Here is a 25,743-nt window from a genome sequence, read left to right as displayed (position 1 = left end):
ACAAATATGGTGGCTGAGACTAGAGAGATTTACTTTGTTACTTTCCATTTTTCCTACACTGCTACCATTAATACTGGACATATTATATAGTACAGGACTTCTCTCAAGTTTCATAGAGTATATCTAAACAATACTTAAACAGTTTATAGTTAATTCAATGGAGTACATTAGAAAATCAGTTAAAGATGTTGATCAAATGCTTGTCTCATTGATGATACTTTCTCAAAAAATTATGATAAAATGTTACTATAGAATTAAAAATTAATATAATTTACACAACCACATTTGCTAACAGTTTGTATGTATCTTCAAAATATCTACATCATTGAAAATATTCAAAGCTTTAAAATATTTCCAATGTTACTATAGTAGAATTAATCCAACTTGGAAATATGAATATAATGTAAAAATTTATTTTTAATTAAGAATTTTACAATTAATCATATGAAAAAATGATCAATTAAAAAAGCATTCTCTCCATTTTTCTGGATTTTTTTACGTGCAAGATAGACTATTTAACCATTAACCATTGTTTCTACTATAGATCAAGTACAGTCATGTGGTCCACCTCCTCCACTATTCAATGGGGAAGTTAAAGAAACAAAGAAAGAAGAATATGGACACAATGTAGTAGTAGAATATAATTGCAATCCTAGATTTTTGATGAAGGGACCTAATAAAATTCAATGTGTTGATGGAACGTGGACAACCTTGCCGAAATGTATTGGTAATATATTAAAAATACTAAATTTAAACTGAAATATTTTTGTATTTATTTAAACATACATACTGTGTCTTCATTATCAACATGTATTTGTGAAATTTACATAGAGGAGGAGAGAACATGTGGAGCTATACCTGAACTTGACCATGGCTTTGCCCAGCCTTCTGACCCTCCTTATCACCATGGGGATTCAGTGGAGTTCAATTGTACAGAAACCTTTACAATGATTGGAGACAGATCAATTACATGTATTAGTGGAATGTGGACCCAACTTCCTCTGTGTGTTGGTAAGACTGCTCTCCTCAAATTCACACTTAATGAAGTTTAAGTTTTATGGAAAAGATATTTGCAATCTATTCATAAAATTAGAGATATTCTTGAAAAAAGTCTAGTCTTAACTATAATGAATTTTATTGCTCAGCATTTAATATGAATTTCCAGAAGAAATAAATAAAAGTAGTGATAGAATTTATTAATGTTTCTATCCCTATTAATATTATTTACCTTATAAGTGTAAAGCTAGATTTTACTTAATCACATGATTAAAATGTGAATATTCCTTTCCAAAAATATGAGTATTCTACATAGATATTGTTGTTGTTCTATATGGCACTCTGTCTTTCAAGCCCCGGAAAACAAATAAAGTCCACAAAATACCCACTTGTTACTAGCTTTTCCTATAAGAATCTTTCTCTGTCAGAGATTCTGACAAGGATAAATTCTCAGTTTCAAAGTTAGCAAGCTGAAGTTCATGAGCTGCAGCACAGGTGTTAGTAGTAACTTAGCAACATTGCATATCTGGTGTTTGGCCAGGAATCAAATATCACTGATTGATTTCACACTTTCCCTGTTGGTGATCAAGCCTTTGATGACCAAAGGAAAGATTCTTCACTTTTCTCTTAGACTGAGTTCTTTCCTAGATTTCCCTGGGTCCTTCATTTTAAGTCTGTCCTGGGTATCCAGTCTTATTTATTCATTGGATTTCTAGACATAATTAATCTCAGAACAGAGTAGAATTCCTCCAGAACAGGAATTACCTTTGTTTTGTTCTCATGACATTAAGATGGATTGACATACAGAAGCATTTATTAAGTTTTTGTCAAATGAAACAATAAATTATGTTGATTATTAACATTTTTTGCTAAACACATTTCTGTGAATAAAGTGTCTTCAATCCTTTTGGACCTCACCTTATCCTTGTCCTTTTTCATACACAAATGGTTTTATCTGATTTCATATGGGAGGAAAACTAATATTAGGCAGCAGAAACTCTCAACTTTTCATTTTAATTAAACTCAAAGTTGTGCTACAATTATTATTTCTTCTGATCTCAGAGTTTTTCATCCTGTGAGTCATCTTCTGCTTACTGCCTATAGTCCGCTTCATATAAGTCCTTCCAGCTCTCATAGTTTGGTCTATAATTCTACCCTTTCAATATTCATTTTGTACTTTCCACCACCCTAGCTTTTCATGCTTCTCAATATATTTATTTACTCCCAAAACCAAAGAAATCCTTTCAGAAACCGATCAAATCCAAGGCACAAACAGTTTCCCTTGACCAAAGATGTTCCTTTAGTTTCTACCTCTTGTTTTTCCTTTCTCAACACTGTGGACCAGCCCCAAGGATGAGACTAATTCTCAAGTACCTCATGTACTTTTAAATTTCCCATTTCATTGTTTTGTTTTTAAAGATTGGTTTACAAACTTACTGTGCTTTGGTAGTTACTGATTTTTCTTTGCTCTGTTTATCCTCACTTGACTCTGCTTTTCAAATTGTTAATAACAAATATTTACAGAGACCAATACAGACATTTTATCATTTTCAAAAAGAACTCTCATCTTCCCTGAGTTATTGAAATATATGGTACATTGAAAGCTTCTGTAGTACTTATTGAACTCATAACAGAGTCAGCAAAATTTTGTTGTTATGGTATTACAATATTATTTGATTATAGTATGATCTGGTATACATAATAGTTTCTTAAAGACTCTAAGAATGGAAAAAGAGAGATTATGATTTTAAAGCACCTGATTTCTTTTTTACTTTTTCTTTTTATGATGTAGGGATTGAACTTAGAGCCTGGAAATGACAGGCAAGCCTCTACCACAAAGCTACACTTCTAATGAAAGTACACAATTTCTTATTCCAAGTATTTCCTCTCTCTCTCGGATCATATAACAAATCTGCTTAACTATTCATGTCCTATAAAATATATTTTAGATAGATTTTATTATATTATGTTACTACTCTCAAAAATATGTTTAAATGAACAACTTGTTATATTACATTTCCATAGATGATGTTTTTATTTTAATATTTAAGGATTCTAGATTATAGATAATATAGTGGTGGTTGCAATTAGGAAAACAAATGAATATGAATCTTTTGCACAGGTTTCAAATATGGGACCAAATCTAGTGTTTTAAAATTTTTTTCCAAATTTAGTTCTTTGATAACTATTTAGTATGCAAATCTTCTGAGAAAATGAGTCTCTTGTGCTCTTTCAGTTACCAAAGTACAAAATATCTTTATGACAGGTATTCTCTATAATAGTTCAAAGATAGGACATAAATGCCATCTCATGCAGTGGTGACCAGGAATAATTTGGTTGATAGAACTTAAAGGCACAAATCAAAATTTCATTTGACATTGACTGTACAGCTACTTTATATTGACTTGATTCTTATAATTGGTCTTTTCATGGAAATATTTTCATTTTATAGCAACAGATCAACTTGAGAAGTGTCAAGCACCAAGACTAACTGCAAATGAAGCAAATCAATCAGATAAAAATGAATATAATCATAATTTTAACTTCAGTTACCCATGTAGGGGAAAGTTGGAGCAGAAACATTCAATCTGTGTCAATGGACGATGGGACCCTGAACCAACCTGCACAAGTAAGTTCTTGTGTACAATGTTTTCTAAAATTCATTACATTTTTCCTCACTTATGGAAGTAGTATTTTGTGTTTTTTAAAAATTTAGCTATGTGTTGATATAATTTCTTTTGAAGTTGGAAGGTAATTTTTGTCTCTATCTGCCTTGAAAATTCTGGGTTGTACTGACACTTGCAATTCCAATTGAATAGCAAAGAGCATTCTAGTCTTTCAGTTTTTTATATCTTTTTCTCTATAACTATAAGGACTAGCTTCAATAGTTTTGAAATTCTGCCATACCAATATATAGGAAGTATGGCCATACCAATTTAAAAAAGAAATGTAAGGCATATATTTTAACTTGATAATTTTCTTTCTCTATTTTATTTTGGTAATATTTATTTATTTATGTTTGCATTACAATTCTTAATACACAATTATATCATAATTTATCATATCTCTGATTATATATAATATATGTTGAGATAATTTTTTTAAAAGGAAACAATTTACATGCAGTGAAGAACACACGTTCTTTTACATTTTCTTCCTGAAGCTTTATAGCTTTATAGTACTAGAATTTAGTTTTATCACCTTATATTAATTTTGAGTACAAGATTAAGTAGCAGTTGTTTTTTTTCTCTGTATGGATAGCCAGTTGTTCAAGCAATGTGTATGAAAAAGAATCAATTACTATGAAAGTATTGATTTATTTCAGCACTCTTCATTCAATATTTTACCATAAGTGTCATGTTATTTTGGGATTTACATAGGTGCTGTTTATCAAATTGAGGGGGTTTCTTTCTGTTCCTAGTTAGCTGAGAAATTTTGATAATTGGGGGGTGTTGAATAAATGCTAAATACATTTTCTTTATTGATAATACAGTGAATTTTACATGTTTGTGTGCACACATACATATAAAAATCTTAAATCTTTCATTCTTTTTAAAAAATATTTATGCTTTTAGTTGTAGATGGATACATATTTTATTTTTATATGGTGCTGAGGATTGAACCCAGTGCCTCACGTATGCTAGGCGAGTGCTCTGCCTCTGAGCCACAACTGCAGCCCTTAAATCTTTCATTCTTGAGGAAAAACTCTACTTGTACATGATGTGATGTAATTCTCAGTTCTACTGAGCTGAATTGTATGTTTGGGCAAGTTATATTTTCATTTCCATGTGTCTCAAGATACTATCTAAATTTTCTTTTGATTTCTTCTTTGGCTTATTGCTTATTTTTATGTTTTAGATAAGTTGTCCCCAAAAAAACCCATGTGTGTGAAATGCAGGAATGTTCAGAGGTGATATGATTAGGTAATGAGAGCTGTAACCTAATCAGTGGATTAATCCATTTGATGGATTATTAATATGAAAAAACTACTGACTGTACTGTACTGTACTGTACTTTCAGCTTAAAAAGAATTTATATAGGCATGTGACTAAAAACAGGTAAGATATGACTGGAGGAGGCACATCACTGGGGGCATGTCTTTGAGCATTTGAAGTATATTCCATCGCATCATGACTTTGAGACAATTGACACAAAATTTCAGAAAATTCAGAGCATTTGACACAAGCTCCACTCTTCCTTTCTTTGCCCAATAAAAGTCTGGAAACTGGACTTTATTATCAATTGTGTAGCTCTGTGCTGGGGGAGAGGATATGGAAAGACATGAATTTTCCTACTGGCTTTGATGCATTTGTTTAGGGCTCACCTGGCATTAAGAGCCTTTCAACCACTTTGTAGATTTCTCTCAAAGAGAATTGGTTCATGTATTGTTGACCAGTGTCTATGGGGAAAAGGAGGATTGAGGATTCCTGATCTGTCACTCCTTTGTTACATTCTTGATATGTTGTCCTCTATCATGATTCTTTATCATTTTTCTGTTAGTCAGCTTTTCATTGCTGTGAAGAAAATACCTGAGAACAGCTTAGGGAAGGAAAAGTTTATTTGGGGCTCACAGTTTCAGAGGTTCAGTTCATGGTTGGCCAAATCCATTGTTCTGAGCCTGAGATGAGGCAGGGTATCATAGCAGAGGAGAATTGCTTAAATCATGATAGCTTGGAAGCAAAGAGTGGGGAGCCACAGGGATGGTGAACATCATTTTAGGGCATATTCCTAGTGACACACCTCCCCCATCTTTCTACAGTTACCATTTAGTCCACTCAAACTGGAATGGTTTGATTAGGATAGAGCTGTCACATATCATTTCACCTCTGAACATTTCTGCATCAACACAGGAAGTTTGGGGCCAAATCATAACAGTTTTTTTTTCAATTTTATTAATAATTTTAGTAACCAACTTTAACACCCTATTTTTTCCATTTTCTCTCATTCAGATTTAGATTTTTAAAGTTTCAAATTTAAGCTTTGCTAACTTTCTCTCTTCTCTCTTTTTAATTTTGTCAATTTTCTGTTTATTGTTTTCTTCCTTCTAAAGACTTTGAGTTTAATTTTATTATTACCATTCACCTTTATTTTATTCATTTTTTTCTGTGCATGGTGTTGGGGATATAATCCAGGGCCTTGCACCTCCATCACTAGGCAAGCATTTTATGACTGAGCTAAATTCATAGACCACTGCTACCATTTTAAGTTAGTAATTAATGTGTGAATTTCAATCATCATACATTTGAAATAAAAACTTCAAATTTCCACTTTTTAAAGACCTGCCCTAGCTGTGTCCCACAGTTAACATATAAATATGTATATGAATATCTAACTATGTATTTTATTTTATTTAAAATGTATTTATTTATAAACTCAAATTATGTATATATATTATATATAATTTATATTTAATTTGTATTCCCTTTGAAATATATTCTGATTTTCCTTGTGATTTATCCTTTAGATCAACAATTATTATTTTGAAGTGTGCTCTTTCATTTCCAAATATTTATTTTCTGTAGATAACTTATTCTTATCAGACTGTGTAGTTATTTAATTCTGTTCTCAGGAAACTATGCAATATTTCAATACTATGATTTTTAAAAAAAAAAAAAATTTGACTGTATGTTCTCTATTTTATTTATAGCTCCATTTTCACATAAAAATATGCATATATGGGACTGGGGTTGTGGCTCAGCAGTAGAGCACTTGTGTGTGTGAGGCCCTGGGTTCGATGCTCAGCATCACATAAAAAAATAAATAAATAAAATAAAGATATTGTGTTCAACTACAACTAAAAAATAAATATTTTTTTAAAATGTGCATATATTCTATTTGTAATATAAGGTTAAAGTGAATAGTGGTTTTCAAATTTATCCATATTGTTTCAAAACTTTACCTATTTTTTCAGTAAGTCATAGCATGAATGGTGTCAATATTGATGTGTAGGATTAGGGATTTGCCTTTTTCTTCTTTATTTCTGTCTATTTTTTAGGTATTTTGATATTTTTAGACATATGTTCAACATTTGTTTGGACTTGTTAAGTAACCCTTTTATAGTTATAAAATATTTATTTCCAAGTTTTTACACACTTACCCTAAGGTATACACTATCTACTTTTAAGGTAGCCAGGTCATTAAAAAACTAATCATATCTGTGTGATAAAGGAAATCTAGATGAATTTTAAATAATCAACTTCCTAAAGTATTTTCTCTAAACTAAAAGTAAAAATTAAAGCAATGAAAGTGCTAACTAGATATCTTGAATACTCATCTTGCAAATTTGGAAAATTGGAAAACAAACAAACAACTTCATTATCAATTATTTACTACCAAAAATTACTCTAAATTAAATGACAGTAATTGTAGTATAAACTGAAATCTATGGAACAGATTTAATACAGATATACTTATAGCATTAAAACATACATTAGAAAACAAAGAACAAAATAAAAGCAATATATAAAACAATCTAGAAGCCAAAAAAGAACATACTTAAGGAAAATAGGAAGAGTAATTAAACATTATTAATAACTGAGGAAAATAAATTTATGAAAATATATAATGAAAACATTGAGAAATATGTCAAAATATTTAAGAATAGAAATTAGAAAACATTATTGATAAAATGTGATTATATTGCTTAAACAAAAACAGAAACCTTGGAGTAAATAATAATCATGAATCAAGTTTATTCAGTAAACTATCTCCAGGAGCTATTAACAGCATAACACACATTTGAAAAGATTTACAGTATTTCCTAGTGTACACTTGCCTAAGGCTTTTAATGAACTAAAAAATACAGTAAAATAGGAGAAAGCAAGCTCAAGAAATCAGAAGTCCAATTGCTTTCAGATTCATCCAGAGCCCTCCCCCAGTCAAAAGGGACATAGTTCATCTTCACATTATAAACCATCAAGATACATCTGAGGAATTTAGCTTTATGGGAACTGAGATATAAGTTTGCAAAGGGGTATTTTATACCCTACTAATTGTGTAACTACAGTTAAACTGTGTAGTCATTAAACTGGATATATACCCTCAATTTATATACCCCTAGGCAATGTGAGTGTGCTTCTAAATGGTAAGTTCAGGAAGGTTGAAACTTCAAATGGCACACTGTAAATTATTTGTAATTATGGTTAATGATCTAGAAGCAATACAAATTGTTTGTTAACTGACTGCAAATTTTTACTCTTGTTAATCAGCTTCTGTTGGTAGATTTCAAAAGGGTTTTATTATAGTCCCAATACATTTGTTCATGTATATTTCTAAAATCACCTTCATTGCATACTTTATTTAATACTTGTGATTAAAAATGTATTAATCAGTTAAGATTATCTAAAGATTATAAATAATAAGTTTCTTGTAAATAAAGAAGTTTGCTTTAAAAAGAAGAAATGGGAGGACCATCAAAATAGGTAATATTAAACTGCCATCCAAATTGAAAAGTATAACATATATAAATATGGAACATAATTACATCATCATTTTGTGATACATAGTTATTGAATTTTCTATTTTTTGTAAAGTATTTTAATATATGTAAATTACTATTTTTTATTCAAGAAATCTAATTTTAATATTTTCTAGAAGTGGAGATAAACTTCTGCCCACCTCCACCTCAGATTCCCAATGCTGAAGATATGAAAACCACAGTGAAATATCAGGATGGAGAAAAAGTATCTGTTCTTTGCAAAGAAAATTATCTGATTAAGGAAGCAGAAGAAATTGTGTGCAAAAATGGAATATGGCAGTCAATACCACGCTGTGTTGGTCAGTAGTGTACAATTTGCTTTATAACATGCTTTCAGTTGAAGTTAATAATCCCCTCTGCTTTATGTAAATGAAAAAGATGAGGACCTTTTCTATTTCTCTATTACACTTGATCCTAAAACTGTAAGTTATGATCTAGGTTCATAAACCAGTCACCATCTTTCATTTCTGTCAATAAAATTGGACAACACTTTGGGATATTATGTAACTAGCAGATAAATTCCTATTTATGAATATTTTTCATATAATATAAGAGACACAAATCAAGGGAGATATTGGGCAAGAGGATAGCATAGATGTTTTGATGACAGGCTTAAATAGTATTTGATTTTAGTTTTAATTTAAACATTTTATTTATCTTTGACCCTTTGATTTCTGTTTTTCATACAGAAAAACTTTCATGTTCTCAACCACCTGACATAGACCATGGAAGAATTAGTCCATCTAGATCTTCAGAAGAAAGGAAAGAAGCAATTGAATCCAGACAGTATGCACATGGCACTAAACTGAATTATAGGTGTGAAGATGGTTTCACAACCTCTGAGGAAGATGAGATAACATGCTACATGGGCAAATGGAGTCCTCCACCTCAGTGTGTAGGTGAGGACTGCATGAAAACTCGAATTCTGATTTGAGAATACAAATACTTAAATAATTGAGAGTACAAATAATTGAATATAATATGCTTTTGTCAAAGTCAGGGTATAGAATAATATAGATTATCATATGTATTTAATCATTTAAATACTTTACCATTAAAATACTATTGCATTATTGAATCAATCCTATTTTTATTAATTTTATTGGTTCATTATAGAGTCAGTTTTTAATTTGGCATTTCTTTTTAAAAGAATAAAACATGTAGTGAATTTAAATTTATGTAACTTGTAGTTTTTGCTTTGCAAACAAGATTTTAAATATTTTAAAAATATTTTTCTTACAGCGTTCCTTCTGATGTCTTACAATACTTGGTAAATCCATCTCATCAATTTATTCAATGTTATTAATTCTGAGTATGTTTCTGTTTTTCACTCATGGTTTATTAGAGAAGCTCTGGTGATCTCTTAAAAGCATCAACATTTTTTATTTCAATTTCTTGCTCATGTTTTTACAGTATGAGAGGTGGACATACATGAGAAAGGTAGACTTAAGAAGCCTTTATGCACATTCTCTGTGACTTTATAATAGCTTATTTATTATTATTTCTTTTCAAAAACTGTGAAATATCAAAATTGACCTATAAAATTGAATTTCTGAGTTGTAAAACATGGATTCATTCTTTCATTATTTTATTTTTTAGGACTTCCTTGTGAACCTCCACCTTCCATTCCTAATGGTGTTGTGTCTCATGAGTTAGACAGTTACCCATATGGACAAGAAGTTATTTACAATTGTTCTGAAGATTTTGGGATTGATGGACCTGCATTTATAAAATGTTTAGGAGGAAAATGGTCTTCCCCACCAGAATGCATAAGTACAGTGTATTTAATTTTATAATATGTGTGATAGATTCCCTCATTCAAAGTATAAGCGGTACAAATAAAAAAGTAAGCTGTTATTCTAGAATTTTACAAGGTACCTGAAGTTTCTTGAGTCTGGCAGAGAATTATAACCTAGTAATTAAAAAATGTTTGACAGTAAGAGCCAAGTTGTTTCATTGTCACATCATTTTGTGTAAACATTTAGCATCCTCTAATGTACATTCTCAGAATTCTTATCTCTCTCTGTTCCTAGAAAAACTGGCCCCTACTCATCCATCTCATGCTCAGTTCATCACCAATCTCACTACAAAATACATATTTCATAAAACTTTGAAATAGTTATTGTAAGTAATTCACATTTGCAGAGGCAAAAAGTAGAAATACATAAATTTACATGTGGCAAGTGTGGGCAAAAAAATAATTTGAAAGTAAAAATCTGACCTAAAGCATTAGAACTACTAATATTTCTTCAAGCATCATTCCTATCTTATATGTTTGATAAATTTAGAACAGTTCAATTGAAGTCAAAAAATCATATTTTGCCAAGGTGTAAGAAGTATATTATTCATTATTCATTGGTTCTATAGGTAGCTAAGTATTATTTTAGAATATTACTATTAAATATTACATATTTTTTAATTTAGTGAACAAATACATTTTTTTTTTCTTTCAGGAACAGATTGTTTTAATTTACCCAACTTTGATGATGCCACGCTTTTAGGAGAAAGGAAAGAATCATATAAGTCAGGAGATCAAGTGACTTACAGATGTCCAAAATTTTACCAAGTGGAAGGGTCCAATACCATAACATGTATTAATGGCAAATGGATAGGAAAGCCAATGTGCAAAGGTACGTTGATGGCATTATAAATTTATGTATAGTGTCTTATGAAATATTAAATTTTCTATACCATTCTTAAAAATGAGTATAGGTTAATTTTCAGGCCAAGACAAAGTAAGTTTAAGATTAGAAATAATCTAATTATTTAGGTTGGAATTAAATATATAGTGGTTAATCTCACAGTTCAATGTATACCAAAGAGTTCTCAGAGTGTGGTCCCTAGACCAGCAGCATCAAATTTTGAACAGATTTTTATGAATTCAAATGAAAATTCCTGAGGTCATCTTAGGCCTACTGGAAAAAATAATCTTGAGATATGACTTGAAATTATTCATCAAGTTCCCCAAAGGATTTTACATACTCCTCAATTTGGGAACCATTGCTATAGTCTGTTATTACTAACCATGCACCTAAAACTCTCTGAGGAATTACACATAGTTCATCATAGTATCCAAAAGCACTTATAAATAAATTTTAAAAGCTATGTTTCTATAAATATAGTTGTACTTTTCTGTTACTTTCCCACATCTTTAGTTTTTTAATTGATAATCTTCCTCTTTTTTAAAGATTTACTTAACTATTTTTTTTGCTTTTATTGGTGCATTATAGTTGTACATAACATCTTTAAACTGTGTTTTAAGAATAAAAAATTATTCTTCAAACTATGTTTTTAATTCTTGACTTATTCTCTAAAGAGATGCATCTTTCAGTTTTTATTTTAAGAGGCTAAAATGTTAATTAAAGAGCAAGATAATTGTATACCAAAGAGTGATGCTATATAATCTTGTTACTCTTATTTTTTGTTGAATTTTAAAATTCATGTTGCACTTATGGACTTTGTAATATTTGTTGTACTCAACTCAAGGGGAAATATTTCATTCTCAGTGGCTTTTAAGGGGATAAAATATCTATCAGTGTTCTAGTGAAGGATATCGAAGAGATTTAAAGGCATGAAAGGTTAGCTCTGACAAAAAAATATTGCTATATATTCTTTTCCTTGTATTACATGTGAATTTATTAAAATCAGAAAAGTTCTTCATGACAAAGTATCTATTAATCTTCAATCCAATTTAAAATGTATTCAGAATCTTATTCATTGTTTAGCTACTCAAAATGAACACTAGGTGGAGATACTTTCTTTTCTTTCTATTCAGATATTTCCTGTGTGAATCCACCCAAAGTGGAAAATGCTAATATAATATCAAACCAGATGCTTAAGTATCCATCTGGTGAGAGAGTACGTTATGAATGTATCAAACCTTTTGAAATATTTGGGGAAGTAGAAGTGATGTGTCTAAATGGAACTTGGACAGAGCCACCTCAGTGCAAAGGTAGAAGATCATATTTTCTAATTTTTCTTTGCTTGGGGACATAATGTGAGTAAAATATGTTGATAAAAATAAAGTCAAGTCATTCTTAGGGATTATATTTTTTCAAATGCAAATAATATGATATTGCTAAAGATTTATTTTCTGGCAAAATGAACTAAGAAATATGGTGTATTTTTTTCAAGACACATTTAACCAGATTAATAGAACAGTTACAATCTGAGAAAATTCCTCATCTTAAACGTTAAGACACTCAGTACATTTTGACAACTCCAAGAGATATCTACTTTGAGAAACAGAAAATAGGTCATTGAAGACTGATCATAGAATATAAATATACATTTGGGCATCTTTAGTATATAGAGTATATTTGAAAATATGTGACTGAGGCCAGCCAGGGAATCACTATATTTATAAAAATAAGTTTGGATATTAGGTCATCAGCATTCTAATATTTAGAATTCAGGAAATGAATAATGGAGATATTATATCATCCATTTCTATTTTTAAAAATTAATGTTTCCTAATTTATTTTCTCTCACTTTACTTTGATTCTACCTTTGGCTAATGGTAAAGTCAGTTTTATGTAAACCACAGAATTAGGTCTCCTTTACGTATCTATCTTGCCCTACTTGCTCTTTCCTCTAGTATATTTAGATCATTTATATTTAAAATAAATATTGGGCTTTTTGTTTCTTGTTTTATTTGTTTATTTTCTCTATTTCTCATTCTTGTTTCTGATCTCTTCCATTCTTTTCAGGGAACAGTTTAAAAGAATTTCATTTTGATTTATCTTCCTGGTTTTGAGTGTATCTCTATGATAGCTTATCCCACTACCTTTCTTTTTAAAAATATTGCTTTAGGAATTACAATATATACATAATATATTTGCAACTTACCACTCTACTAGTAATGGCACTTCATTTTCGATCAAAACATGAGAATCTTGCTTCCATTTAAATCCATTTACCCTTTAGTATTTCCTGTTTATACAGTGAACATTGTTACCAAATGATATAATTTTCTTTCAAACATCAAACATAAATAAACATAAATGAACAAACTGAGGAGGAAAAAGTCTATTATATTATATATTCTTCCTTTTAGCAATTACAGGAGTGAGAAAATGATACTTAATTGCTAAAAGGAAGAATATATAATATAATAGACTTTTTCCTCCTTAGTTTGTTCATTTGTTTGATAACTCAATTATCCTTTCTTCCTTCTTTCTCCAACATTTTCTTTTCCTCTAAAGGTCTCTGAAGTTTGATTCATTGATTTATTTTTTCAGTCTATTTTCACACTGGGTAATTTATGTTGTTATATCTTTTTTTTTTTTTAGAGGAAGTTTTTTTTTTTTTTTTTTTTTTTAAAGAGAGAGAGAATTTTTTTAAATATTTATTATTTAGTATTCGGCAGATACAACATCTTTGTTTGTATGTGGTGCTGAGGATCGAACCCGGGCCGCACGCATGCCAGGCGAGCGCGCTACCGCTTGAGCCACATCTCCAGCCCCAATGTGTTGTTATATCTTGAAGTGCATGGATTTGTCCTTCTGTCATCCTCAAACTGTTCAGTCTGTACAGTGAGACATTTTGTTTTGTTTTTAATTTGTTATATTTATCTGTTCTAAACCCTACTGAGCTTTTAAGAAACATTGACTATCAATATCTTTATCACATCAGTATTCTCTTTTATTATCTTTTTGTTTTTAAATGTTTCTGATCCTTAATATGATGAGTAATTTTTAATTTTACACTTGATATTTTAGGTATTACATTTGAGACTCCCCCATTTTATTTAAATTTCCTGTTCAGTAGTTCTCCATTACAGCCATGCTGGATTTAAGTCCAGGTTTCTCATTCACCCTCTACAGGCATACAGTATCTGTTCTGCCACCCCTATATGTGGGTGGTCTCTGGTCATCAGTGCCTTATGATGTTTTTATGATTTTCTCTAGATTAGGTCATGTATTGTTTTAAAGATCTCTTAGACTAGCAAGGCCGCTCCCTTCCTTGTCCTTAGGTTAAAGGAATGAGACTCCGCATGAGCTTTTCCTTATTTATCTCTACCTGATATCATTTCTGAGATTACCATCCTTCTCCAGTGCTCCATCTAGAACACACAAGAGCCCAAAAGTGAACTCATATAATAACCTATTTGCCATTCCTTGAGTCCTGAAGTTCCTAGCCAGAGTGAATTCTCTGTACCTTCTAGAGTCTTCTTATATTGGCATTTAAAATTTATTATGTCCAAGATTATAAATAATGCTTAGCAAAAGGGGAAGGGAGGGGTCTTGGGGATAGGAAAGACAGTGGAAAGAGATGGACATCATTACCCTAAGTACATGTATGAAGACAAGAATGGTGTGACTCTACTTTGTATATAGAGATATGAAAAATTATTCTCTATATGTGTCATATGAATTGTAATGTATTCTGCTGTCATATATAACAAATCAATATTTTTAAAAAACTCCAACATACAAAACCTGAAAAAAAGGAATACGTGACAATGATTTTTACTCATCATGTCCAGATTAGGAAGACAATATTTCCCTATTATTTTCTACAAATTTACTTCCTTTGAACTTTTTTCAAGGAGTTTTTATTTCTTTTGTAATAAAAAGGAAAATTAAAAAGAAGTCATTAGGGACACAATAAATACTGCGTAATGTCCTATATAATAAGAAACTTTCTTAGTTTGTCCTCACTATCTACCTGTTGAGCATTTATATATTGACACATTTTTTAGTATTGAATCACTATAAAGCAGACACGTTTGTTGATGGTTTATATGGGCCTTCAGTGAGATGAAAAGAAGAGCTTAAAATGTAACTCTCATTTTCTATGATTAAGATTTCTGTGAGCAATCATTTGTTACCAGAAATCATGAAATCTTGATGCTATCTAGAGTGATGTTTGTGCTGGCTTTAATTTTATCCTGTATTTTGATTTGTTCTCTCATAAATGAAATGATATTTTTCCAGATTCCACAGGAAAATGTGGGCCTCCTCCACCTATTGACAATGGAGACCTCACTTCATTCCCATTACCAGTATATCCTACGGGCTCATCAGTTGAATATCAGTGCCAATCCTTATATCAACTTGAGGGTAGCAAGACAGTAATATGTAGAAATGGAAAGTGGTCAAACCCGCCAAAATGTTTACGTAAGTACTTCAGTAATCTCATGGGACCTGGGAAAATCAGCACCTTGAGTATGATACTTTTCTGTGTAAAATAGCAATAATTCACATATTAAAAAATAAATATTCTGTGGAATGCTTCTCTACCAAATATTCATATGTGAGGAAATAAAGATTAATAAGTTTTTTAATTTTAAAATAATTAATAAATACAATTATATATATATATATATATATATATATATATATATATATATATATAAGTTTTTTATTAGCATGTAATAGTTGCTCTTATTAATGGGGGTCAGTGTGATTTTCCATATATGCATACACTCAGCATGATCATATCCAACCTCTATTTACCCACCCTATATCCCTTCTCAACCTCTATTGGTCACTATTCTACATTCAGGTCACCCTTTTTAATATTCCAGATATGAGAGAGAATATATGGGTCTTATCTTTCTGTGTCTGGCCTATTTTGCTTAACATAATGTCCTCCAGTTCTATCCATTTTGCTGTAAATGTCAAGAGCCAATTCTTCTTTGTAGAATAATATTCCCTTGTGTAAATATACTACATTGTCTCTATCTCCTCATCTATTGATAAACACATGTTCTCATTCAATATCTTAGCTACTGTGAATAACACTGCATGGGCATGCAGATATCCCTTTGGTATGCTGATTTCTTTTCCTGTGGATATGTACCCAGAAGGAGGATAGCTGGGTCATAGAGCATACCTAATTTAAGTTTTTTGAGAAAACTTCTGCTCTCTATAATGATCGTACCAATGTAAATTCCCACCAAGAGAGTGTAAGTGTTCTTTTTCTCTCACATCATCACAAACATTTATTAATTTTAGGGTTTATTGTTAATAATAGACCTTCTAACTGGAGCGATATGGTATCTCATTGTAGTTTTCATCTTGAGTTCCCTGATGGCTAATGATATTGAGTGGGGTTTTTTTTTTTTCATGTATTTTTGACTGTTTGTACTTCTTTGAGATATGTCTATTCACAAATCATTTGTCCAATGTTTAATTGGATTACTTGTTTTTAGTTTTTTTGAGGTCATTATACATTCTAGGTATTAACCCTTTGTGAGACGCATAGCTGGCAAGTCTTTTTCCCATTCCATGGCTCGTCTCATTCTGTTGACTGTTTCTTTAGCTGTGCAGAAGGTTTTTCAATTTAATATATCAACTTTGTCAATTTTTGCTTTTGTTTCTTGTGTTTTTGTGGTTCTATCCAGAAAATTGTTGCTTGAACCAATTTCTTATTTCTCCATATTTTCTCCTAGTAGTTTTAGAGTTTTCAGGTTTTACATTTAAGCCTGTGTGCTATTTGAATTTAATTTTGTACATGGAAAGAGGAATCAAGATTCAATCATATGTATGTGGATATCCATTTTTAGCATCATTTATTGAAGAGGTGATCCTTTACCAAATGTTTTCTTTTTTAGAAACTTTGTTAAGAATCAGCAGATATAGATGCATGGATATATCTATATCTATCTATCTATAAATACACACATATATATATACACACATACAGAGAGAGAGAGAAGGAGAGTGTGTCTCTATTCTGTAGCATTGGTCATTGTATCTATTCTTATGCAAATACTATGCTGTTTTGGTTGCTATGGTACTGTAGTATGTCTTGAAATAAGTTATTGTGATGCTTACAGCCTTTGTGTATTTATTTTTTTTCTCAAGATTTCATTAGCTCTTCAGGGTCTTTCGTGCTTCCATATGAATTTTAGAATTTTCTTCTCTAGTTCTGTGAGGAATATCTTTCATATTTTAATGGGAATGGCTTTTAATCTGTAAATTGCTTAAGGTATTATTGCTGAAGGAATATATGCTTAAGGTATTATTACCAGCACTAATTCTTCCAATCCATGAGCATGGAAAGTTTCTTATTTATTTTGTATCTTCTTCAATTTCCTTAATCAGTGTGTGGTAGATGTCTTTTGTTCTTTGCTGTTTTGTTTGCTGTTGTAAAGATTAGTGAATGAGATTGTTTTTATTATTTGGTTCTCAGCAGATTCATTATTGGTGTATAAAAATCTCACTGATTTTTGTATATTGATTTGTATCTTGCTACCTTAATGACTTTATCCATTCTAATAGTCTTTTGGTGGAATCTTTGGGTTATATATATATATATATTTAAACATATCATCTGCAGACACAAATAATTTGACTTCTCTCCTTTCAATTTGTATGCCCTTTATTTCTCTTATTTCGCTATTCTGACTAAAATTTCTGGTACTTTACTGAATAAGAGCAGGGAGAATAGATACCCTTGTTCCTGATATTAGAGGAAATGTTTTCAACTTTTCTCATTTCCAGTATATTGCCTATGGCTATGTCTTGTATGGTCTTTATGATGCTGTGGTATGATCTTCCCAAACCTTATTTGCTCAGGACTTTTATCAGGAAGTGATATTGAAATTATTATTCAAATGCATTTTCTATATCTATTAATCACATGATTTTTATCCTTCATTCTGTTAATGGGATGTATTATGTTTATTGATCTGAATATATTGAACCATCCTTGCATCTCTGGGATGGAACCAATTTGATTATGATGAATAATTTTTATGATTCTCTGTTGAATCACATTCATATTTACTCATATTTTATTGAGAAATTTTACATCTATGTCCATCAGGTTATTAGTCTACAGTTTCTTTTATCTTGTGTTCTTGTTGCTATGGTACCAGGGTAATGCTAGCCTCAAGGAATGGGCTGGGAATGATTCTCTCTCTTTCAAATCTTCACAACAAATTTAAAAGAAATTGAATTAGTTCTTCTTTAAAGATTTAAAAAATTAATCAGTAAAGGCATCTAGTCATGGGCTTTCCTCAACTTTTTATTACTGATTCAATCTCATTACTCATTATTGATCTCTTCTGGTTTATATGTTTTCATGGTTTAATTTTGGCAGAATCTATGTGTCTAAAAATTTATAAATTCCTTCTAGGTTCTCTAATTTGTTGGCATACATTTTCTCATAATAATCCTAATGACTCTTTGTATTTCTGAGGTATTGGTTGTAATGTCTTTTTTTTTCTCCATCTCTTATTTTGTTTGAGTCATCTCTTTTTCTTGGTTACTCTTATTAAAGGTATGTTCATTGTTCTTACCTTTTATGATAACCAACTTTTTGTTTCTGAAAGAACAAACAAGGCTTGTCGTCAGAGAAAATGCCCATTTATTGAGGAACAGCTCTGCATATTTATAGAGCTGGGGGTGGTTTGGCAATTATGACAGTTTAAAGGTTGAAGGGTTTGACAGTTGGCATGAGGTGCTTTCAGATTGGTGGGTAAGGATCATGTGGGTCAGCAGGGCTAGTCTGATTGGTGGGTAAGGATCATGTGAGCCAGCAGGCTAGTCTGATTGGTGGGTAAGGATCATGTGAGCCAGCAGGGCTAGTCTAATTGGTGGGTAAGGATCATGTGAGCCAGCAGGGCTAAGTCTGATTGGTGAGTAAGGATCATGTGAGCCAGCATGGCTCACCATTGTACGGCTCTTCTCAGGGGATGGGGAAGTTAGTCTTTTGAGCTGGGCAACTCCCAACAGTTTCATTAGTCTTTTATACTGCTTATGTATGTGACACCCTCTCTATCTTATACATTATATAACTGAAAATTTGTAGCATTTGACCAATATTTCTTTTCTTTTTTTTTTTTTTTTGTGAGGCTGGAGATGGAACACAGGGCTTGTGCATGTAAGGCAAGAACTCTACCAACAGAGCTATATCCCTAGGCTTTTGACCAATATTTTAATTAAAGAAAAACCAGCCAGTCATGATAGTGCACTCTTGTAATCCCAAAAACATGGGATCCTGAGGCAGGATGATCACTATTTTAAGGCAAGTCTCAATAATTTAATGAGACCTTGTCTAACAATAATAATAAAAGAAAGGAATGTGGATGTAGTTCAGGGATAAAGTGCCCCTGGTTTCAATCTCCAGTCCAAAAAAGAAAAACAAGATCAGCCAATACCATAATGGTTTTACACTCTAAAATGCCAAGCTCTTAATATGATAAATTATCTTAAGAATTGGTAATAAAATATAATTATCACAAATTAACCACCTAATTCTTACATCATTTACTACTTTAACTTTATTTTAATCTATCTGGCATTCACACAGAATTTGTTCAGGAAGAGTTTTCAGGAAGAATTTCTGAAATATTAAAAACATTCTACTTGAAAACTCCAAAGTCTTGGTAAAAGACTCATATCTAACTTAATATATTATACTCATTTATTTCTTTCAGATGCATGTGTAATATCAGAAGAAATCATGGAAAGATATCACATAACCTTAAGATGGAAAGAACATCAAAAGCTTTATTCTTCATCAGGGGACACAGTTGAATTTGTGTGTAAATATGGATATTCTCCATCAAAGCGAAATCAATCATTTCGTACAAGGTGTATTGATGGTCACCTGGAATATCCCGCTTGTATTAAGAGATACTCTTAATTTCATTAAAATGTGCACCTAAATTCAGAATTTTTATTACTAATCTAGTTTTCAATTTTATTTTAAAGTATTGTTTAACTCATTTTTATTCATAAATTAGAATTTGTGTTGATAGCTGCTAATGTGTTTAGAATCTGAGAGGATAGAGCCGCACATCTTAAAAGCACTGCATTCAAATTTGACAAACCAAAGTACCATGCATCCTATTCATAAAACATCTATGCAAGAAATTAGATGCAATTACTTCCATGTTTGTCTGTATCCCTCATTCTCCAAACCTAAAGTTTTCTACATAACTTTTGGGGCTCTCTGAGACTCTGTTTCACAGTGCATGAAAAGATAGACTCTCCATCTTCAAAATTATAAAATTCAGAAAGATCTAAAAACCAAACTAAGTCATGACTTATTTTAGTAAAAAATATAATCAATTACTAAGTATTACTTATCCATAAGCAAATGTAAAAAGATGACATGTGAGCTTCTAAAACATATGAATATAGTACATTTAACAATGTAAACAAATCATAAAGAGGAATAGAAGTTTAATTGGATATATAACTATAAAACTATCATAACTGTTACTATATAACTAGGGAAAAATGATTGGCAGAAAATGCAATAAAATCTGTAAAAACTATATTTATACTTAGAGTTAAGAAGATTGACTTGTTTAATTCCTTTAAAAAGACAGTCTCTAAATTATGAGACAGTCTCTAAATTTTTGATTTTTTTACTTTACAGTAGTATGAAAGTGATATGTATTCAGTAGAAATTGTATTTTAATCTTTTTTTCTGCAACTAGAAATACATGGTAGACTACTTTTATGGTATTGGGTAACAGCAGTTAACCACATCCAATTGGCATTGTGATTAACAAAGTAAGCAATCACTATACTACAGAGTACTGTTCTGCTAAGCTATGATATATGATAGGTTGGTATATTAAATGCATGTTCAACTTAAAATAATTTTAATTTATCATGAGTTAATCAGGATGTAACACCATTCTAAGTTGAAGAGTATCAACATTTATTATATTGTACAATTTTTCAACCTTTAATATACTCAGTTTTGAACTTTAAGAATAAGTTGTTTTAAGACAATAATGCCTAAAAAGCTAGGTGATAATGTGGAGAAATATAAAGGCCTTATTGGTAATGATCTCAAGGTCAAATAATGCTTTAATGAGTTTTTGTTGCAAGAATTTTTTTTCTGTTTTTAGAATTTCAGTAACAAGATTTTGAAGTGTAATTTTATGTCTTTACATTTTAGACAGCACTATTTAGTTAAAATCACTTTGGCTAGAAACATTTTTGATTTTTAAAAAGCTATAATCTTAGGATGAAAATAGAGATAAAAATATACAAAACTTAAAGGTGATAAATTGTTACCTCTTATTGCATAAAATCATAAGGCTTATATTAAATGCTTTCCTCTTGTTTGAGATCCTGATTTAGATAAATTGAGTTGAGACAGATTTTCAATTTCAATGAAATTGGTTACAATAAGCAAGTAATCCTTGTGTTTAATATTAACACCTGAATATACTTAACTCAGTTCCATTGTGCCACTATAACAAATATAATTTGTTCAGTGTGGCTTATTTTTAAAAGACATATCTTTCATACAGTTCTTGAGGTGTCCAAGATCAAGGCACCAGCTAACTTGGTGTCACAGGAGGGCTTATTCTCTGTTTTGCAAATGGCATCTTCTCACTAGATGAAACTAACTAGGTGGAAGTGGCAAGGAAGTGCTCTAGCCTTTCCTTGTAAGGGCACTATTTCTACTCTTGAGGATGGAACCCCATCACCTATTCACCTAAAAAGACTTCATCTTCTAATATGCTCACTGTGGTCACTAGGAATGAAACAGTGACATTTAGGGGGACACAAACATTCAGGACATAGAAGAGAATAGGGAAGGAAAAAGACAGTCCATTCCACAGAACCAAAAGGCAGTAGTGGTGTTTACAATTCAATTTCACAGAGGAATTCAGCCAAACATTGTAAGACAGAGATAAAAGAAGTTCATTATATATATACACACACACACACACACACACATTCTTTCCAACATGGGAGAACCTAAATATAAAAAAGCAAATGTTAATAGATCTTGAGGGAGAAATAGATTGCAAAATAATAATAATAGTTGGGTGCTTCCATACTCCATCTTTAATACAATAGATAGGTCATCCAGATATAAAATCAATAAGAAAACCTTGTACTTGAGTTGTATGTTACACCAAATAGACCTAACAGATATCCATAGAATATTCTACACAATAGCAGAATACACATTATTCTTAGGGCATACACAACATTCTCCAAGATAGGTCATATGTTATGCCACAAAACAAATTTCAAATATTTAAGAATGCTGAAATTATATCAAGTATCTTTGCCAAATAAAAGCACGAAACTATAAATCAATAACAGGGAATGTTGATATATTCACAAATATATAGACATATATGAATGACATCCTCCTGACCTTCTAATAGTTCAATGACAAAATTGAAAGAAAAATTAAATGACACTTACAGACAAACATCAAAACACAGCATACTAAAACATATAAGGTGCAGAAAAGGAATTTTGTAAGGGAAATAAGTATATAACTATAAATGCCTACATGATTTAGATCTCAAATAAATAATAAAGCTTCAAACTTTATACATCAAAAAACTAGAAAATGAAGAAGTAACTAAATTAAAGATATTAAGAGGGAGGAAATAAAGATACACACACAAAAAAACAATATTAAGAAGATACTCAGAAAACACTATTAAGCATCAACAAACCTAAAAGTTGATTTTTTAACCAATAAACAAAATTGATAAAAGTTTAGCTAGAAAAATATGGAAGTAAATAAATTTCAAGATGAAGAAGAAACATTACAGCTAATAGCACAAAAATACAAAATGTACTACAAATTCTTGTATGAACAATTATACCCACAATTTGGATGACCTAGAAGAAATGAATCTTTGTAGAAAGTTGCAACCTACCAGGACTGAATCACAAATACAAAATCCCAACAGACTGCTAATGAGCAAGGAGTTTGAATTAGTTATTAAAAATTCTTTTATGAAAGAAAAGCCCAGGACCTGATAACTTTACGCCCAGGACCTGGATGAACCCAACTCCCGTGTATAACTATAAAGCTTTAAAAAAAAATAACATGCATCCTTTTCATGTCCTTCCCCAAAAAACGGATGAGTAGTAAGCACTTCCAAATTCATTTATGAGGCCAGCATTATCTTGACAAAAAAGCCACACAAGTATACTATGAGAAAATTATATCCCAATACACCAGATGAATATTCCTGGTGAATAGAAATCCAAAACTCCTCAATATAAGATGAATTCAACAGCACACTTAAGGGATCATAAGACTCACTCATCTGTGATTTATTTCTGGGACTCAGAGATGGTTCAATAAATACCAGTCATTAAATATTACCCATTACATTAACAGAATAAACTTTTAAAATCATTATTATTCAATAGATGGGAAAAAAGCAACAGTACTGGAACAATGGAAACCTACTTATGATGTACTATTAAGTGGAAAACTAATATAGAAACAAAAATAGGTTACCATAAACTATTAGGATTAGATTGGTTAAATCACATATGCATAAATACAGGAGGAAAACATTAGAATTGGGGAAATTTTTGAGAGCTTGTTATGGCTTGGATATGAGGTGTCCCCCTAAAACAAATGTGTGAGACAATGCAGGAATGATCAGAATTGAAATTATTAGATTATGAGAAGTATAAGCTAAATCAGTGGATTTACTCACTTAATGGATTAATAATTTGAAAGGACTACTGAACTAAATACTAACTGTAGGCAGGTAGGGTGTGGCTGGAGGAAGAAGGTCAATTGGGTCATGACTCTGAAATTTATATTTTGTCCCTAGTGCCACATTACTATCTCCGCTTCCCAGCTGTCATGAGTTTACCAACTTCTCTGCACTAGGCCCTTCTACCATAATGTTCTGCATCATCTCAGGCCCAAAGCCACAGAGTCCACCAACCATAGAGTAAACCTCTGAATCCAGGAACACAAATCAACTTTGGCTCCTCTAAGTTGTTCTTGTCAATGAGATGAGAAACTGAACAACACAGAGAAATTTTTAAGTTTCTGATAATTGTTTTAATTGGTATTTTCTACCTTTACTATTGTAACCACTGAGACTTAAATAATAAATATAAAACACAAGATACATCATTGTACCTATTGATATCAGGATCACAAGTTTTAACCATGATTTTACTTCCTAAAACTTTTATCCTTTCAAAATCACGTTTTGATATTTAAATACATGAAAACTCAAATAGATACTTTCTAGTGATATTAGGTCATTTAAAAAATAGGCATATTAGAAATCACATCACACCCTTTCTCTAACTACTATTTACTAGACAGTTTAGCCAGTCAGACTTCAATTGCTCCCAACTTCCAGAATTATCTGTTGTTTCAGATAAGAACTTTTTTAAAAAAAAGAATCAAAAGCCAAATATTGAGTATAAATAACAATTTTTCAATGGACCTTTATTTTATTTGTTTATGTATATGTGGTGCTGAGAATTGAATCCAGTGCTGCACACATGCCAGGCATGAGCTCTACCACTGAGCCACAACCCCAGCCCAAACATAGGTTCCTGACCTTATCGCTACCCCCAAATTGAATACTGTCATGTCTCATTAATTTTGTTCTGCTGAAAAGACAGTGAGGAGTTTCTCATTCATTTTTTTCAAGTACATTGTACACATTTTTCACTTATAGCTCTGGAGTCCTTTTCTTCAATTCAGATAAGATGGACTCATACTTTTCTCCCAGGCCCATCAGGGAAAAGATTATTCTTGCAGTTCCCAAAGCAAAATCTTTCACAGATTTCTGAAATGACAAGTTCACCTGAGGGTGGTAATGTTGAGAGAAGTCACACAGAGTGAAAGAGCTCAACCTCTGTAGTTACATTGATTTCTTTTAAAATTCAGCCAAGGAACTGGAAAACTACAGGATTCAGATGTACAAAAAGCATTTGGAATTACTTGTTCTGAGACACTTTCCTCTGCATACAATGGAGGTAGTGATTCCTACTTCTTAATGTTAAAAAGAAAAAAAATGAGAATGTACATGAAATACCTATTATAGAAACTGACAAGAAAAAGCTTCTCAACTATCTTATGTCTTTACTAACTTTATATACTTAAAACCAATATTATCAGAGAAGGTTGATAAAGCTTCATTTAAAAGCTAATAGACTTTCAGTAAGGCCACATGATATTATCAGAGAAAAATGGCAAGCTTCTTGAATTAATGAAAATGACTTTAGAGCCCAGGGATTATTTCAGCAGTCTCCAGTCAGTTGACATGAGAGTCTTTCTCTGTAAAGTAATGAAAGATGTTTTTATTTCAGTAATTTATGTAATTAATAAATGCCTGCTGTAGAAGTTGAGCAGTAACTACTAAAGGGGTATTTCCTAGAATTCAGAAATCACATGAAGTGGCAATCAGTGGGTAGTTGGAAGAGACTTATCTGTAAGTCAACTTTCTTGTTCTGGTTATAGCCACCAAGACAGTCAAATTTGTAGTTTAGCTTATTTTGCTCAACACTGCAACATTTTTTTTTTTAACTAAACAAAGCCTCCATATC

At 31.2% G+C, this 25,743-nt stretch overlaps 1 protein-coding gene across 1 annotated transcript in view; it reads left to right on the top strand.

Annotated features, from left to right (window-relative positions):
- Cfh (complement factor H) overlaps positions 1-20,117 on the top strand; it is an 85,386-nt gene extending 65,269 nt beyond the window's left edge. Inside the window, exons 13-22 of the mRNA XM_071600201.1 lie at positions 545-727; positions 832-1,011; positions 3,449-3,625; positions 8,590-8,772; positions 9,163-9,372; positions 10,073-10,246; positions 10,927-11,103; positions 12,249-12,425; positions 15,412-15,594; positions 19,866-20,117. Coding sequence (XP_071456302.1) covers positions 545-727; positions 832-1,011; positions 3,449-3,625; positions 8,590-8,772; positions 9,163-9,372; positions 10,073-10,246; positions 10,927-11,103; positions 12,249-12,425; positions 15,412-15,594; positions 19,866-20,074 — 1,853 coding nt within the window. The 3' untranslated portion in view covers positions 20,075-20,117. The remainder of the gene's footprint in view (positions 1-544; positions 728-831; positions 1,012-3,448; positions 3,626-8,589; positions 8,773-9,162; positions 9,373-10,072; positions 10,247-10,926; positions 11,104-12,248; positions 12,426-15,411; positions 15,595-19,865) is intronic.
- The last annotated feature ends 5,626 nt before the right edge of the window (positions 20,118-25,743 follow it).

Source organism: Marmota flaviventris, chromosome 12 (genome assembly GCF_047511675.1).
Source record: "Marmota flaviventris isolate mMarFla1 chromosome 12, mMarFla1.hap1, whole genome shotgun sequence".
Classification (NCBI taxonomy): Eukaryota; Metazoa; Chordata; class Mammalia; order Rodentia; family Sciuridae; genus Marmota; species Marmota flaviventris.
Note: the sequence above shows the minus strand (reverse complement) of the source record. Positions and strands in the feature narration are given on the sequence as shown.